The 18,864-nt window shown below is 35.6% G+C and overlaps 1 protein-coding gene across 1 annotated transcript in view; it reads right to left on the bottom strand.

Moving 5' to 3' along the window:
- LOC107046806 (adenylate cyclase type 2) overlaps positions 1-18,864 on the bottom strand; it is a 36,044-nt gene that overhangs the window by 5,064 nt on the left and 12,116 nt on the right. The window contains exons 3-12 of the mRNA XM_015269515.2: positions 16,875-17,204; positions 15,644-15,838; positions 12,769-12,875; positions 12,419-12,530; positions 4,920-5,047; positions 3,367-3,525; positions 2,363-2,495; positions 2,021-2,185; positions 1,084-1,142; positions 837-1,007 (exon numbers count right to left, since the gene is read on the bottom strand). Coding sequence (XP_015125001.1) covers positions 837-1,007; positions 1,084-1,142; positions 2,021-2,185; positions 2,363-2,495; positions 3,367-3,525; positions 4,920-5,047; positions 12,419-12,530; positions 12,769-12,875; positions 15,644-15,838; positions 16,875-17,204 — 1,559 coding nt within the window. The remainder of the gene's footprint in view (positions 1-836; positions 1,008-1,083; positions 1,143-2,020; positions 2,186-2,362; positions 2,496-3,366; positions 3,526-4,919; positions 5,048-12,418; positions 12,531-12,768; positions 12,876-15,643; positions 15,839-16,874; positions 17,205-18,864) is intronic.

Genomic DNA, 18,864 nt, shown 5'->3' with positions numbered 1-18,864 from the left:
GACTATTGGTCAGTTTTCAATGAATATCTCAGGATCCAAGGGAGATAGTAAATTTTTTATTATAACGTTTTTTGTAAAGTGAGTTGCGAGCTACAAAAAAGGTTCTTATGAAAATTTCGCTATCTCCCTTAGATTCGAAAATATTCCTCGAAAACTCAGCTAAGAGCTAAGTTGGCGGAAACCGTTTTACCGCTTCCCTTTTTAAAATTTTTTTCTTATAATTTCTCCTAGAGGGATAGCCCTATCCATTAATTACAATTACTGCTGAATTACTAAGTTGTCAATTAGTTAATATTACTTTTAAATTTTAATTATCGAAATAATCATCAATTTAAATAGTCCAATTTTGAATTATTTATTAATCAGTAATTGATTTAGGAAGATTGACGATTATTTGGATAATGGGAAATCCCTTATAAGAAATTTAGTATTATCTACTTAATAGAAGATTTATAGTTCCATATTTTTAAATATATAATTCATCATCAACTGAAAATTTAGATTATCAGTTATTTTACTATTTTTATATTTCGATTAGTATATTTAAACCTTCATCAATATAAGTCCTTGATCAATAATTCTTCCAATATTGAAGAATTGGAAGATTAATGGCCATCCCAGTTCTCATAACAAAATTCAGACGCAAGAATTCTTTCAGAAAAAAAATCCAACAGAATAAATTCGTTCGAAAAATGCACATCAATAAAATTTCGTAGAAAACGTGAGAAACGTGAAAAGTTTTTCGATTGAAGTTCTTCGTACATGCAATCATCTCAGAATTGCAGAATGTAAAAATCCCACGACTGTCTCCCCTTAGTCAAGATGATGATGATTACCTCGGTAGATAGATAACTTGAATAATGAACATTGCGGAGTAGAGAACGGTGGATGCGACGACGTACCAGGGGTATTGCTCATCCCTCTGGTCTCTGTACTGGCTCTCCTGTGTTTTATCTTTGAACCAGTACGTGGTGGACGACATTCCCTCGTTACCCGTGCAACATTGTCTATCAGATGAGGTTTACCGTGTTAAATTGATCCAAGTTTTCAAAGTTAAGTAATTAGATTGGTAACTGTACCTACTTGATGTTTATGCAGTTGGAGTTATTTGCCAAGAGATTGGATTCGATCATTGCGATGCTCTGAAATTCATGGAAGTTTTGGTGAAACGAGTTGTCGTTATATTTAAAAATTGAGACAGAGTATTTTAAAAGAGAAGATTGATAAACTCTATTCATTTTTTTAAACTTCTGTGGGATGAATTTCAATTGAATAATTTCTAACAACATGAATTTTAATTTTTTTTTTCACTTCATTTTGATACTTCTCTCATAAATTACAAAATATTTCAACAGAATAATTTACAGAAAACAATTAATATTCATTCTTTATCGAACAGTTTTGAGTCAAGTATAAAATAGAAGGAAATTAACGCGTATAAAAAATTTCAGATAAAAATCTGGTGAATGCGTTAGAAAATTCCATTGGATTTCCATTGATCTTTCTATTATTTTTTTGCTAATTCTATTGAAAAATTCGACAGCTTATCTGTGCGTTTTTCAAATAGAAGTGTTCATTGGAAAATATTCTATAGAAAATATCCATAGAATTAAATTTTTCTGTACAACTTATCCTTCTGAGATATTTTCTACAGAAACTTCTCAGTTTAATTTTTTTAATTTTTGTTCTTTAATATTCTTTAATCCTGTGGAAAAAACTTGAAAAATTCATGTTGAGGAATTCCTATAGAAAATGTTTCAGTAAAAAAATTGTATAGAAAGATGAAATTCTTGATTTCTGATTCTTTCGATAAAATATTTTCTATTGGATATTTTTTGTGGACAAAAATGCGCAGTGAAGCTGCGGAATTCTTTTATATACGTCTTTTCATTCTTTAAAAAGAATAGAATTCTAAGAGAAATTATCATCAATTTGCTAGGTTTTTCAATGAAATTTTTCCGGGTATCAGCAGTAATAAAAAAGGACTGGAACTTGAATTTTAAATACGAAAGTAACGTACGGTTAAGCCAATATTTTTAGCTAATGTTGACTCGGCAATGTTGGCAAAGGGCTTGTCCGCCCCCCAGCACTCAACATATTTAGTCATTTTACTGCTGGGCCTTGACCTGGATGGCACTGGACCTGGCATTTTACCATTCTCCATTTCAACGTCTCCCTTAGTTTTCTGTGAAACAAAGAGACACAGTTGAAAATTTACTCAGTTAGTGAAGTAGAGAGCTTATTGCACCGTGAAATGTACTCGAGAGAAATATTTCAGTGGGCATTTGCTGGAGGGGGCATGAGCGAGGGTGGAAAATAAAGGGGAAAATCGTGGCAACTTGTTTTGTTGGAGAAAATTCACCTCTGGTGGTATTATGAGATAAGTTTCGATCTTGTGGTCGGCGAGATAAGTCTCACGGGAACCACCGTTTCCTGGCTCTACCTTGAAACGATCACCAAGTTGGTCCAGCGTTGCTGACGTTATGTGAACCCTCCTGTTGGGGATCAATAATAACGGTTGAGCGATTGTTTATAATTGAGTTATGTTAACTTGGGAAACTGTTCGGTTTATTCCAGGAAATGATTTTTATTGTAACTTGTTCGATTCGTTAATTTCATTATTGAGGGAATTAATTGGTGCCAGAGGGCCTCAGGGAGAGTATCACGATGGATATAGGGGAGTGTCGATAGGAATTAGATTTTTCTATTGAACTTATTTTATTCAGATATTTTCTATAGAAAGTCTTTGGTTCAAAATTTATATTTTTTTTTTGGAATTCCACGATTTTTTACAGATATTCGACACTACAAACTAGACGTCCGAGAGAATTTCATAGAAAAAAACTGCGAATTCGATTCTATTGAAAAATTTCTCTATTTTTCTGTGCGTTTTTTTTTACTAAAAATGTTTTGCGGAAAATATTCTATAGAAAAAATCAATAGAATTAGATTTTTCTATGTGGCTTATTTTATTGGAATATTTTCTGTAAAAAATTCTTGCGTTAAAATGTTTTGTGTATAAATTTTTTTTTATGAAAAGATTGATTTTTCATGAAAAGTTTGATTGTTGAATTTTTCTAGATTTTTTGACAAATGTTTGACCACTAGAGAATAATACCAAGTTATCATTACAATTGTGAGAAACTTTGTTATTCTCCACTCCGCTAGAAATATTTCTTAAAATCGAGTGAATAAAAGTGGAGACTAGTGGCGATTCCCCTTAATTAAATTTCTCCTCCCGTCGACGAAAATTCTATAAAAATGCACCCGAGAGGGAAAAATAGAGAGTAGATGTAACAAAATAAAAATGATAGAACAGGGAATAGATAGATCAAAGAGTGTCCAAGTGGTGTAATTAAAACTCACCCAGGTAATCCACCACTCTCCATATGATTGGCAAGAGTGACATCGTCACTCCAAACATCAAACTGCCACTTTCGGAGGCCAAGTACACCGCAGAGAACATTCCCAGTGTGTATTCCGATTCTCATGTCTACGTTGAATCCAGTTGCTTCTCTTACGAATCTTTAAACAGAATTAAAATTCCGTCTTAATGAAATAACACAGGAAAAAAAAATCATAGAAAAACCCAGTGCATTCGCTAGGAAATTCTGTGGAGTTTCTCTATTAGACTTCTGTTGAAAAATTCCGCAGCTGTTCTACGCGCTTATTGAAATAGAAATGTTCAAGAGAATTAATCAATTAATTTCGTTTTTTAAATTTATTTCTCAATAGATTTTATTTTCATATTGTTTTTATTGTTCAATAGAATTATATTGTTTTACACAATTAATATTATTGAGATTATTTCTATAGAAGTATAGAATTTCCTAGGATTAAATTTTTTAATTGTTTCAAAATTTACAAAAACTCATGAAATTTATGCGGAATTTTTATGGAAAAATTCCTCAATTGAATTAGATGAGTAAAAGAAGCGGAATCTATCAATTTTTTGTCTATAAAATATTTTTTATTACATTTCTTCATGTATTTCAGCTCATATTTCATTCTCATTTGTTAATTTCATAAAAAATGTATATGTATTTAATTGAGTTTCATTGCGTAAATGCATTCCGTTTATTCTCATTTAATAGAGAAAAGCGTAAATAAAATTTCAGCTGAGTAGCCTGATGATTTATTTTTTATTTCTCTATGTAAATCCTGGGGATATTGCAGTGGCGATGGGGGTATTCGTCAACTCCTGTTGTCGAGGATACCCCGGAGAGACTCATTAGGAAGTTGCTCAGTACGATATACGGGAGTTGGTATTGTGGCACCTGGTGTCACAAAAATGAAAATTAGGGAGAGGGATTTCCTTGTGAATGTTCCGAGGAAAGGAATTTCCAGAATTTTGATGAAATTGCTGGGTTTTGCGCATAATTTTCTTCTGACGAAGCAACTTTTCTTTCATCTTTTCTCGCATCTGAGGGAAGAGAAAACAATTTCCTTTGGCTGCATCTTTTGTAAGTAAGAACTACGAGAGAAAAAACGAGAATTTTTATAGTCCGAATTATTATTTTTCGCATTTCGCATTTTTTCAAAAATGGCCAATGAAGATAGAATAGAATAGAATTCTGGCAGAACCCAGGAGATCGAAACTCCCCAAGAGTTCTTATATACTAAAAAATGTTATGAAACCCCGAGGAAAAGTTGCATTGAATCGCGATATTCCCTCCCTGAAATCCACCCATCACAATTTCTCCAGAAATGTTCTCCTCCCTGAGAATCTCCTATTCTTATAACACAAGTTTAAAATGGGTCACGCATGTGCACTCTACCTCCTGACAGTTGACTTTAAATTTCACTTATCCCCACCGAGAACTTTGAAAATGGGGAAGAAAATTGGAGCCATTAATACAGAGTACGAACAAAGGAGTCTCATCAAACTTCGGGGTATTGGGTGTATTTTCCATGCATACCTGATAGTGTCTATCATCTGGAGGCCCATATTGACACAGTTGTAGGCATGATTAGGTCGTGATACGGGGAGGCCGGATACGCAGTAGTAGCAATCGCCCAGGATTTTTATCCTCATGCATTGATTGTCCTAGAAACATTTTTAAAAAGTGGACAATTGCGTTTTTCTATAAATTCTTACTGCACTATTCTCTTCTTCTATTTTTTCATGTCATAGTACTATCATCAATTTAAATGTCATCAAAATGTCATCAAAATTTTGCAAAAAAAAACAGAACAAAAAATTCACAAAAAAAACCGGAAGGCATTCAAGCGTTAAATTAAAGCAAGAATAGTGACGCTCTAAGGGACGCAACTGCTGGATAATTCAATAGGCCCCACGGACAATCAACTTAAATTCAACAATATCCCATCAGCGAGTCATGAAAACGCTGTTCAAACACTTTGAAATCTTCATCAAGTATTATCTCAACACTCCATTCTTATCTCACGAAAAACGGAATTGATAAGCTCCACGTGTTTGCTTTTTAATTATCCCCCCTGTCTTATCTTCAGGCAGGAGCATCCATTGACGCAGTTAATGAAGTAGGACCTGGGTGAAAGGGAAGATGTAACCATCGCCTGCCAATTTCTTGTTTACCACAAGGTGCTCTCCCTCTTAGACTCGCTTTCATCTTAGTTCTCAGGCTAATTAATACGAGTGGTGGAGGGTAGTGAGTCAATGGGAAAATGAAAGGTTGTGGCAGAGGGTAAGACACGCAATCAATCTGGGTTGGGGGAACTAAGAGTGCAGGTACGGAAATCTTTTCAATAGTTTAATGCAACACATTTTTTTGAATTATAAAGATTCTTTTGGCGCGGAAAATTATTCAGTTTTAGAAAATTCTAACGTTTAGAGTTTTTTTGCAATTTAAATTTTGCGGAGTTTGCAAATAAAATTAGACTTTTACGTCATCTTATAGGACTCGATTGTTTTCTATTTTCTAAATAGTTCAAGGGAATTCTGAAAGTGTAAAAAATAGAGAAAATTCTCCATTTTTTTTTGAAAATTTTTTTGTGCATCCTGAAAAATTTGAGAATACTTTCGTGTTTTTTGAAGAATTAATTCAATTGCTTTCTCTATTAATTCGACCGATGGGGGCACATGAAGGGGATTTTGCCAAATATAATTTTTTTTAATCTTTCTCAATACAAAAGAGAAAAATCTTTAATGAATTTCACCTGAGTGCTCAAACAAATTAATACGAGTGGTGACAGGTTGTGCCGAGGGTAAAACGCTCAATCAATCTTAGGCTGGAGTAACTAAGGGCGCAAGAACGGAGATTTTTTCCAGATTTGAATACAATGCAGACACATTTTTTTCTAAATTTTAAAGATTATTTTGTTGTGGAAAAATTTTAGTTTTATAAAATTTACATTTTTAGAATTTTTTTTCAATTGTAGGAATTTTGTAGTTTATAAATAACGTGAGATTTTTTTATTTTGTCTAAAAAAAGTCAATTCCTTTTTTCGCTTTTCTAAATAATTCAAGAGAATTCTGCAATTCAAGAAAAAAGAAAATTTTCAAATTTTTTTCAATTTTGAAAAAATTGTCGCCTTCTCTTAAGAATTGATTAAATAGCTTCTCTAATAATTCTTCTGAAAAAAAGTTTTGTGACAGGATTTTTCCAAAACTCCCTAAATACAAATTTAAAAATCCTACTCAACTCGAAAGAGAAAAAATTCTTAATGAATTTCGGGGAAGTAAGGCTGCAAGAACGGAGAATTTTTAAAGGTTTGAATACAACACAGAAGCATTTTTTCAAAATTGCAAAGATTTTTTAGTGTGGAAATTTCTTCAGTTTTCGAAAAACCATATTTTATTTTTTTTTAATTCTAGAAATTACGTGAAGTTTGGAAATGACGTGAATTTTTTTTATTCTCTTTAAAACAGATCAATTTCTCGTTTCGCTTTTCCGAAGAACTCCAGGGAATGCTAAAAAAAAGAGAAAATCTTTCTTTTGTTCTCACTTTAACAAAATTATCGCTCTTTCCAAAAAATTAATTCAGTAGCTTCTCTATTAATTTACTAGCCAGAAAGTCTTACGAAAACATTTTCCCAAAACATAAAATGAAAAAATCCTTCTCAACTTAAAACAGAAAGAATCCTCAATGAATGCACCCAGCCCTCCACCCGCAAAACATTGATATATTCGCCGGTAACTCCGGTATTTCACGTATTTTGGAAGGCTGACTGATGGCCCACAATTATTGCCATTTCCAACCAATGGAATTCAGCCTGTTTAAACCGAAGCTATTCCCCTTAGAATAGCTCCACGTCTGACGGTATTGATTATCGAAGCACTTTGATGTGCATTTCGATTGAGTATTTTCGAGAATTAAACATGCTAATGTCGATGGGATAAAGTACACAAATGAGGTGGATTAATCCCAGGTGTTGCATTTTGTCCATTAACGGTTGCACAATTTCATATTTATTTATGGTTATTACTGGAGGAAATAACGAGGTGTAGTGGGGTGATATATCATGAATTTCTATTGGATTAGCAGGGCTGTGGAAGCTTACGGTATGAATGGTATATTTTCAGGAGGTATTGGATTTATTATTGGAATATTGGGGGGTTGGAAAGTTTGCGGGAAAGAATGCCGTTGGATTTTGCAGTGCTTTCGGCTGTAATTGTCGTGGCAAGCTGTGGGAGTTTAATTTTTTATCGACGGTTGCAGAAAAATCATTTGAAAACAAAAATGCAAGGATGCAATATTAAGGTATATCCGTCGAGAACAGATTTATCTTATGATCTTCCACATGTTTTTCATGACAATATTTATAATATTCCTCAGCTATTGAAAAAAATGTTTACTAGCTTACTACACACTTTAGGAGATAATAAATCATTAACCCTCGATCACTCGCTCAAGCAGCGCGGCGCCGCCAGTTTTCGTTTTTTTAATACTTTAGTGTGTCTCTCGACGCTTAAAAATCCTGAAAAAATTAGAGTTCCTAGTTCAACCCTTTTATTAAGCGTTGGCGTTGTCCGTTTTTTTCTCGGGAAATTTGTTTAGCTTAAAAAAGAAAAGGAACGTTGAACGGATAGAAAAGCGGCCGGTGCGAGTGTGTCCCTGCCGACTCCTCGAGCGACAGTGTTGCTACATTCACTGCCGCACCTGAAATACGCGCATAGCGGCAAGCGCTAAGGTGGCAAGAGCGCGCGCGGTTTAACCCAGCGGCGCAGCGCATAACCGGGCGGCGGATGAAGGCTGACGGACGAGCGCGAGTGATCGGGGGTCAAATGCGGGCGACCAGCAAATTATTATTTAATCTTAACAAAAAATAGAAGGTGTACTTTAGATAAAGATTAATGAAATAATTTAAAAATTGCAATTTTTGAAAATTACCAACATTTTCTATGGATAATTTATGAACAATCAATTTTTCACCGTAAAAATCATTTGTTCGGAATCGTGACAAATTTATTAATATTCAGAGTTTACCAGAAATCGATTTCATGTCTAGAAGGATAAAACTTACGAAAGTTTAAACAGTTTCAAGCATTTATTTTCATAAATGAATTTTTGATTAACCAAATAATAGTCAATCTTCCAAATTGAATTAGTGATTGATAAAATATAATAATTCGGAATTTGAATGTCTAATTGATGATTAATTTCATAATTTAAAAATTGTTGAGAAATATTTGCCAATTCACTAACTCCAAATTTAACTTTATTTTTTGAACTTAATGATTATGCCGATGTCAGCAAAAATGTGGAGATTCTCTTTGGGAATTGGGATTATTCTGAATTGAGCGGTGGAGTGAAGAAATGAAATGAGTCAATTCCCATTCATGATGAGTTTTGAAGTTTTTTTGTATGAAAATGGGCAGAAATGGAGCTCGTGGAGATTTCCATCAAAATGTCAACTTGGAATTGAGTGAACTAATCTCATTTCAAAACAACACTTCGGCATGAAATCGAATTTTTAAATTCATAAACTGAGAATTGAACTGTTTATCTTTCCCGCAGTTTATTTCAAAACAAAAATTATTTTAAAATGTTTAATAAAAATACTGTATACAAAAATTAATAGATTTAATGTTTTCAAAGGATTTATTCTGCTTTAAATTTTCCAAGTTCATTTGCTCCAATTTGTTAATGAGAGTAATTCCTATTGAAAATATTTCAACAGAATAATCCAAATGAAAAAATTGAAAACTATCAATTTATATCTGAGATTTTTAAGACAAATATTCTCCGAACATCTCCGGAAACTTCTCAATTTATGTGAAACACCTCTAGAATAATTTCAAAATAAATATCGTGAGATGAACCTGAGATTTTCCTTCCCCTCGCCATAAAGCCCCCGATAAAAGTCTCTCGTATTCTATCTACAGAGTTCCTCAACGATATAGTTCTTCCCGGATTTTTCTTCACGTGTGCATTCTCATATAAATCAAGGTATCGAGATTCTTTTTCTCCTCAAGATGTTGAAATAGAACGACAATATTTCACTCTTTCTTTCCTCTGGGCTCTATGATCCCCGATCATGAGACTTTTGGTAACAAAACCCTCCGAAGCTCCTCATGCACGTAATACCCATGGGGTGAGTTACAGTGGGGGTATACGAATTCCCGAAATTCTAGTCTCCTACTGTCCCTAAGGTATCTTATATAAAGCCTTGACTGTAGTCAATATATTGTTACTCATAAATTAATAATTTGCTTTCGAATGAAATTTCTATGACCATGTATTTTAAATTGGATTGTATTCATTAAATTGAACATTCTCACAATGTTTCCAAAAACGTAACGAATTCGCTAAAAAATTCTATTGGATTTCATCAATAACAAAAACTTGCGATTAGTGTTCGGCCGATTCTGTTAAAATGTTCAACAGAAAATATTCTGTAGAAAAAATCCACAGAATTCGATTTTTCTATGCAACCGATTCTATTAAGATATTTTCTATAGAATTTCCTCGACTCAAATTTTCCAATTTGTTTCATTTTCTTGATGAAAAGGAAAGAAAAACAGAATTCAAAAAAACTTATAAATTTGTTATAAATTTGGTTACAAATTATTTGTTATATATATTTGTTATAAATTTGTCATAGGACGAGAAAAAAATTACGATCGTTTTCATATCTCTAGCCCGGACTCCACGTGAAATCGGTTTGAAAGGGGTCAATCGATTTGCGTCAGATTTTCGAAAAAAATTTCAGAAAATCACATCAAACTACTGAGTCATGATGTTGTACCAATAGCGAGGATTAAAGAAAGGGTTGCCACAAGCCCCGATAGCCTTCAGTTTTTCCACGAAACCGTTCCGAAGGGAGATAATTAATCATCAAGGGAGATAATTAATCATCTACATCAATCAGATTTCTCCCCCCTATATAGTAATGAAAACCCGGAGAATAAATTCTTCGAATTAAGATAAGAAAGTCCAGATAGCGAAGGGGCTGGGAACTTTCCAACTTTACGAAGCCCTGGATTTTTCAGATGAGGGGGATTTACATGGGTGATATTGTAGATTGAAAGTTAGATGGGATCCCGTGACAGTAATGACATCAGTATTTCGCATGAGACATCAGGATTCTCCGTCGACATTTTATTCGCGATGTTGAATGAGCGCGAGACAGCCCTGACGCTTCGACATGACCGATATAAAATATCTGGAATGAAATTTTCGAAAGGGATATTACACTGAGAAAAAACTTTAATTGTGCCAATCCAATTTATTTCAGACAAGTTGTTGTAGTAAAATTCTGTATGGAAATTACGGGCATTGGTTTATCAGAAATTTGATTCACGGAATTATATTTTTTTCTCAGTTTACGGGCAGCTCTTTATTGATACGCCTGATTGGGACTAATTTCTGATTGAATTAATTATGTTCCTCAGTAACGAATGGAGTTTCGCCACTTATTTTCCCTGTGAAAAATTCACCGGGAAATTTTTCTCCTGAAAATTTTTTTCCCGGGAAATTCTTCCTCTGGAAAATTTGTCCCTTGGAAACTTCAATTGAGAAAGTCAAATTTTTTGCTTTCGAATGGAAACGCATTCCTGGAGCCCCTGTGACATTATCAAAATTACTCTGAATGCAATGCTCCAGAAAAATCAGTAGTCATTTGAAATTCCATTCTGCGGAGACGATGGTTGAATTCTGTTGAGTGTCAGACGATCGAAAATCGATATTTCATTTGAAACTGGCTTCGGCACTTTAGGGGGGGAAAAACGCGTATCCTTTGTATCTTCACTCGATAATTCCATTTTGTCCTCATCTCGAGTGACTCGGTGTGAAACAGCTAAGAGAAACTCGGTTTATGAACACGCACAAAGGAAATCATTGAATGAGAGAAATTAAATTACGGTACATGTTCTTCAGTAGTAGAATCGAAATGATAGTTGTGTTGTAGAATTATGGAGCTAATGTTATTCTATTGAGATTCTATTTTCCCGAATTCTATGGAATATTCATTTTTACTGAAGGGATATTGATAATTATTTGAAACATTGGGACAATGTTCAATTTAATTAATACAATCCTATTTAAAATACATGGTCATAGAAATTCCATTCGAAAGCAAATTGCTAATTTATGAGTAATAATATATTGACTACAGTCAAGGCTTTATATAAGATACCTTAGGGACAGTAGGAGACTAGAATTTCGGGAATCCGTATACCCCCACTACGCGCGGTTATAGAGAGGAGAAAAATAGGGATCAGCGGTTTGAAATAAGATACCTCGCTCGTTGCGCCCGAATTCTATGGAATATTCATTTTTACTGAATGGATATTGATAACTAATTAATTTATACGAGTTTAATGTTTTGAATTCGTATAGCCCGCATTCCCTTTTCTCTCTAAACATAATCCTGCGTGATAGAATGGCAGCTGATGTTGGGGGATCGTTGGGGGACTTGAGAATAATCACTTCTGGACAGCTGAAGTACAAATTATTGAAAGTACGTAAATTAATTGAATTTTAATTAAGCTTTATTCTATTAAGATAATTCTGCGTCATCATTTTAATAATTATAGCGTCGAAGAAAAGAGGTGACCCTTGGGATCGTTTAACCCTTCTGATTACTTCACTTGACTCTCACGTTTGAACTCTTGACCCTTAAGGTCATTTGACCCTTATGATCACTTCGTTCGTCCCTCCCGTTTGACCCTTAACTCCGTTTGATCCTTATAATCACTCTTTTCCCGTTGAAAAATAATCAAGGCCGTAGGTATCTTATAAGAAGCCCACGGAACTCAACATTCGGGAGGCGATAAAAGTGCCGGGAGTGGGGGTAGGCCTCGAGCGCTCGGAGCTCGAGATATCTTATAGAGAGGTATCTTATATAAAGCCTCGACTGTATTATACAGTTCCAGTAGAAATTCTACACAATTTATCCGAGAAAACTTAAAGTTTCTCTACTGAATGTCCCCACGCCCTTCGCCTCGCAACTTCACTAAAAAATCCTTTCAATTTCTAAAAATTCATTTCTCACCTGTGCAATTTGATCAAACCTCCCAAAGAGTTGATTCAGAGTTTTAACGAGATCCGACGCCGACAATTGCTCCGAGAGCGGAGTAAAGTTGACGATGTCTGCGTAGAGAATACTGCAAGTACAAAAAAAAACATTATTTTCTTTGAAACACACGATCCTTTGTGCCAAGTCTCTCAGGCTCATTCATTCCTCTCCCTCGAAACTTCTAATTTCCCAAGAAACCCCGGCACTTCTATCACCATCTGACACAACTCACGCACACTGGCTTCGTATTGCGTGGCCCCGTAGGCGCCCTATCAGGCGTACGAATTAATTTGCGTAATGGTTAGTAATACCTGATATGCTCTCACCTGACGTTATTGTGTCGTTGAACGTACATCTCGTGGAAGCGCGTCTGTTTGTGCTTGCTCGCCTCCTGACAGGCATCAGCCATTTTCAGCATGATACTGCGCTTCACCTGTTCATCATTTCCATGCAAATTTCGTTAATCAAGTGGGTGAGATTACTCACGATCGTCAGTTAGTTCGGGTGCGAGGGCATTAGAGAAAAACATCATCTCATTTTCGGAAACGGTAAAAGATGATGAAGAAAAGTTCTTTATGGCTCGGAGGCGTTCGAGGACGGTCGTAAAAGTTATCACTTGGGGATGGTGGAAGATCCAGGTCGGGGTTTATTTGATTCTTGAAGATCGAGGGACCTTGGTTTAAGGTTTTCACGTATGGAAAAATTTAACGGGGAAATCTACTGCTTTGGGTGAGAGATTCGTTCCAAATTCTAGTAGAATTCTGTTACACTGAGAGAAAGCAAGTGGGAAATTGCATTTGGGTTGATGCGCAACAAAAACTATATGTTCTATGTGAGAATATTTCAGTTAGTGATGCCGCGAGACATTTCACGAGACATTTTCACGAGACAAGTGATAAAACGGTACAAGTCAATTTTGACTATTGATCAGAAATCTAAGGGAGATAGCAACATTTTTGTTATAACCTTTTTTGTAGAGCTGTTTGAGAGCTACGACAAATGTAGTTACGAAAATTTCGCTATCTCCCTTAGATTCCGAAATATTCCGCAAAAACTCAACTGGGAGATGAGTCGACTTAAACTGTTTTACTATTTTGCTACTGTTTCGATGGAGTGGGAGAGGTTTCCTTGACGGAAATTAACCAATTTGATAGGAGGAAATTTAATATTCTTCACCAAAATGTTTTCATCAAACTCTGTTTTTGGTAAAATCGGTAGTTGTTCGGATAAATGGGAAATGAATATTCAATTTTATTCGAATTGCTTGATTGTTGCACTTTGCGAAAGAATCAAGCAAAAATTTATATTTCCTACACACATTGTTAGAAAAAAACTGGAATTTCAGGTTTCACGGAAAATTAGGTAAAATTCCAGAATTTTTAGCAACATAAAGACGAGAATTCCTCAATTTATTTGAATTTCCATTCTAATATGAATATTTAGTGCCCAATTTCATGATTTTTCTCCCTAAATCGCATTCAGTGCCACTGACCTGAAAATTCAAAAATATATAATTCCGCTGATCGGAATTTTTTGGTTTTCAATTCATTTTCAGGGAAAAATGGAACTGGAATTTACAGTTCTCTTTGTTTTTTCCACGAAATTCTGAATTTTCAATGAGAAAATACCTTTAAATTTCAGTGGTAATTAAATTCGACAGACATTTCCCAAAAGTGAACCGGAAATTTCAGACAAAAATTTCTAACAATGCAAATTCACATTTAGTTTTCCATTAAAGAAAAATGTTGGCTGTGATTACTATCGTTTTTCTAAATAGTTTCCGACAAGCACTCCTTGACGAATCTATTTTCAACCCGGATGAAGGCAGAGCTTTACTCGCAGTTGTCAAGCTCAATCATTTCTTTTTCACATCTCGCTGCTGGTGTATGTGGAGATTACATTGTGTGGGAGGACGAGATGAGGGAAACTGATACGGGATTTCATCGTGACTAAGTGCCCGACAATCTCGGCTGTGGGGAGTGGTAATTAGAGATCTGGAAGGTAGTTTTTCACTTCTGCGGGGGATTGAGTTTCTTTTGTAGCTCAATGTTTTTTGTGGTGACGGGGGAGAGATCTGATGATAAAGAGCGTGGTCTTCGCGTATTGTGATCTGAACGTATGGATGAGGGGAGATAGAAGAGAAATTCTTGGGGATAAAATGGATCCCTAAAGGATTATATGCCCATATTCAATCTTCTTTGATTTTTTTTACCAAAAAAAAGACGATAGATTTTGAATTTTCCGTGTGACTTATTCTCTAGAGAAATTCTTTGACATGATCTTTAGAAGAATTTTCCTAAATTTCGTTTTATTTCGATTTACAAATTGAAAAAAAATTAATTCATGTCGATTCCTTTTTTTCGCGATACAGTCGAGGCTTCATATAAGATACCTCGAGTTCCGAGCGCTTGAGGCCTACCCCCACTCTCGGCAATTTTATCGCCTCCCGAATGTTTAGTTCCGTGGGGCTCTCATAAGATACCTATGGCCTCGATCATGTTTGAACGGGAAAAGAGTGATTATAAGGATCAAACGGCGTTAAGGGTCAAACGGGAGGGACGAACGAAGCGTTCATAAGGGTCAGATGACCTTAAGGGTGAAGAGCTCAAATGTGAGAGTCAAGTGAAGTAATCAGAAGGGTTAAACGATCCCAAGGGTCACCTCTTCTCTTCGACGCTATAATTATTAAAATGATGACGCAGAATTATGATTAGTTATCAATATCCCTTCAATAAAAATGAATATTCCATAGAATTCGGGCGCGACGAGCGAGGTATCTTATTTCAAACCGCTGATCCCTATTTTTCTGCTCTCTACAAGCGCGCGTAGTGGGGGTATGCGGATTCCTGGAGTTCCACTCTCCTACTGTCCCTAAGGACCCTAAGGTATGTTATATAAAGCCTTGACTGTATATTTATGAGAAAATCGTACGACAAAATTTTATAATTCTCAAATTGCATTACAGTTCTAAGAATTTATCTTAGAGTTGTAATAAATCGTCAGTAGAATTACAAAAAATCCGACTAGAAGTGCACACGCCTGAAATCATTTATGAGAACCGAGAACATGAATTTGTCTCGGGAAATTGATATCGCATGAATTAATCGCAATAGTACTCAAGTAAACCCCAGAAATGACAGCAGCAGTCAAATAAATAATTTATCCAATTCCCGAGTTTATGAGATTGCTTTCATAAATCACCTCTGCTGCTATGTAGGCTGGGATGACGCTGAGCAACAGTTGTTCCTGCTGCTCTCTCTCGCACTCTAGTTTCACACGTGATTTAATAACAGTTTTTGTACCCGAAAATGTCTGTCGGTGTGCTCTGCTTGTTAAATTTCTGTAGTGTATTCCAGCGATGATGGCCGACAGCATGAGCACTGCATCGCCCGTCACCTGCGTCAATTTTCATAAAAGTTTACTGTTTTTCACAACTCGTTGAATATTACATATGTTGAATTTTTATGTCTCGATTTTTGTAGGCAAATGGAAAAGGGAGACAATTTTTTGTGCAAATCCATGAATACTGCCAATTAAATTGATGCAGCTGAATAATTCTGCGACACTGCATCCAGTTTATTTGGACTAACAAACTACTTCAATGTATTTTATTTTTTTATCTACAACTGCAACTCAGAGTATATTCCTTGGAATCAAGCGAATCTGTTTAAAAAAGTTGTTAGGTGGAGAGAAAATTGAAGTAAAAAAATTATTAATCAACGAGTTAATATAATGAATAAATAATAAGTGGGCAATTACTTTTGCCTTCATACCGCAAAGCTAATTGTGCTAATGAATCAAAAATATACTTTCGAGTGGGCATTTTGCACTCGGAATTTCTTGTATAGAACAAATTAAAGAATGATGCTATCGACATTGTCCTGAAAATTGGCTAAAAAGGTATTAAAGGTATTAAAAATCACTGGATAGTTCACTTTCCAGGAAATTTTTGCAAAATTCGAAATTCTTTCCTTTTATTTCGTATTATTTTGATTACTGCCATGCAATCTATCTTGAATCTCATTTTATTCAGTACCGTTTCCCCATAATTTTCCATTTAGAGCGCCATTGTATTCTTCATTTCCTTTGTGTTATTTTTTTTGTATATGATGGACCCACCTTTCATAGGGATCTCACCCCTCGAAGACACTTGAATAAATAATAATGAAAAGAAAATCTTAAAAATAAAATAATAATAGACAAAATTCAATTTTTTATTTATTCAATTTGATGAATTTCATCAATTTTTCATAATCCCTTCAAATAATAAAAATAAGTGCGAAATATTCTTCACCAACTAAAAACCAATCACGAAAAAATGTCATGCGAAATCCCGATCGTGGAGATGCGGTCCCGATTTCGTTTTTAAGCGTTATTTATTCTCTTTTTAAATTATTTATAGTTATTTGATGGAATGAGGGATGTGGGTTACCTGGTGGAAGCTCGCATCTTCGTCCATTATGTACATAACAATTCCCCGTGCAATGTGGACAGCAGCAATAACGAGGCCAACCACCGTTGGTCGATGCTTCCTGATTCGGGGTAGTGTTGCGATTGTTGTCAGTATGCAGGCAAATATTGGTAATGGCCCGGCTAGCGCCAAAACCGCGGCCCCCAGGATTAGTGATGAAGTCAGACCAACGGATATTCTTGCTCGGTTGGAGGTCAGAGTCGATGGAAATTGGGCGATTGTTAGGAGGGTCAGGGATGATACCACCGTCAGGGCGAGGATCGATGCCTCAACAACGACATCTTTCAGGTCCTGTTGAATATAGATAGAAAAATTGAAATTGTAACATGAGATGGGGTTTTCCCTTCATGTCAATGCAATTTTCTGGATCTCGGGGCAAATAATACGGTCGACTCTCTTCAGTCTCGACGATCGGGGTTGGAGGTTCGAAGAACTGAGAGCTAGAGATTGCCCCTTCCCTACGCGCGAGGGGACTGTTTCGCAAGAGAGACACCGGCTATTCAAGCGAGAACGCTACAGCCATCGCCATGCGGCAGAGAACACTTCCCCTCGGGAATTAATCGAATGGTTTTTGGAGCCTTTTCACTCAATCAAGAAATAGTAATAGCAACCATATTGATTATGATATCAACTAATAAATAGGAATAATACCAACGGCCGTGGCTGTGTGCTTAGAATGTAGGATTGGCACGCAGGGTCCTGGGTTCGCTTCCCGGCTGCGTCGGGAAGTTTAGAAATTGAAGTTTAGAAATTGAAAAATTGAGGAAAATTTTTTCATGAATAATTTTTAGATGTAAATTTTTTTGAAGACAAATAAATAATATATTTTATATTTTCAAGACGAGGAATTATTATTAAAAAATCAGATAACATATATTTTCACATTTTATTCCATTGAATGTCAAGAATAAATTTTCCTGTTGATCTGAAAAAAATGTTCAAGGCAAAATATCAAAAAATCATTCGCATAAAATGTTGGCATAAAGTCATTCTGACATTTCCCTCGTGTCCATCATAAATTATCAACAAAATCAATGAAATATGAAGATCATGAATGCGATTATTGTTCCTTCATGTGCATTGTTAATACCCCTTTGATCTCCCCGCACAAAAGCGAAGTTATTTCCTGCCCCAGCCGATCTGAACTCACGTGACTCGTTATATTGTACTCTTGATATGAAGTGACTTTTAGTGACCGCGAACAGAACACCACGAGCAACCTTATACCGACCGTGTGGACACGTGAGCGACGGTATGAGAGATACAGCTAGCTGGATGCATTCAAAAGCCCGGGAGCGTAAATCGCGATCAGATGAGGATGAAGGACAATGGGGAACCAGAACTCTCCCGGAGAATAGCAAAACCTTTCCTTTTTATCGGTTTATACGGGGTTTCATGTGGCACTCAAGTGGTACATTCAGTTTTATTTTTTTTTCTGCTCTTAAGGTGTTTCGTCTTTATTTCTCCAGGGAGGGAAAATGGGAGGGAAGTCACATTCTAACTTATGAAATCTAACTTATAAAATCTAGAAAAATTCAGGAACTTATGTAGACGTACTTCTAAGCAATTTAAGCGATTTGAATTATCAACCACTAATTTTTGTCAATCTCTATATTATAAAAATCCAAATCGATTTCTAGTGATAAAAATTTGGAATTCGAAATTAAGGGTCAAAATAAGGGTCACGAGGGTCATGAGGGTCGAAATAAGGGTTGTGAGGGATAGAATAAGGGTCACGAGGATCATGAGGGTCAGAATAAGGGTCACGAGGGTCAAAATGAGGGTTACGAGGAGTACAATGAGGGTCAGAATGAGGGTCACAAGGGTCAGAATAAGGATCGTGAGGGTCATATGGGGGTTGGCGAGCGGAGCGAGCAGGAGGCGCAACCCCCTAGCAGTTCAATATTTTTCGGAAGATATCAAATTTTCTCTGATGGAGAATGAGATAACC

Source organism: Diachasma alloeum, unplaced genomic scaffold (genome assembly GCF_001412515.2).
Source record: "Diachasma alloeum isolate Michigan unplaced genomic scaffold, Dall2.0 Dall_scaffold_02004, whole genome shotgun sequence".
NCBI classification, from domain to species: domain Eukaryota; kingdom Metazoa; phylum Arthropoda; class Insecta; order Hymenoptera; family Braconidae; genus Diachasma; species Diachasma alloeum.
This window is presented reverse-complemented; position numbering and strand designations above follow the sequence as displayed.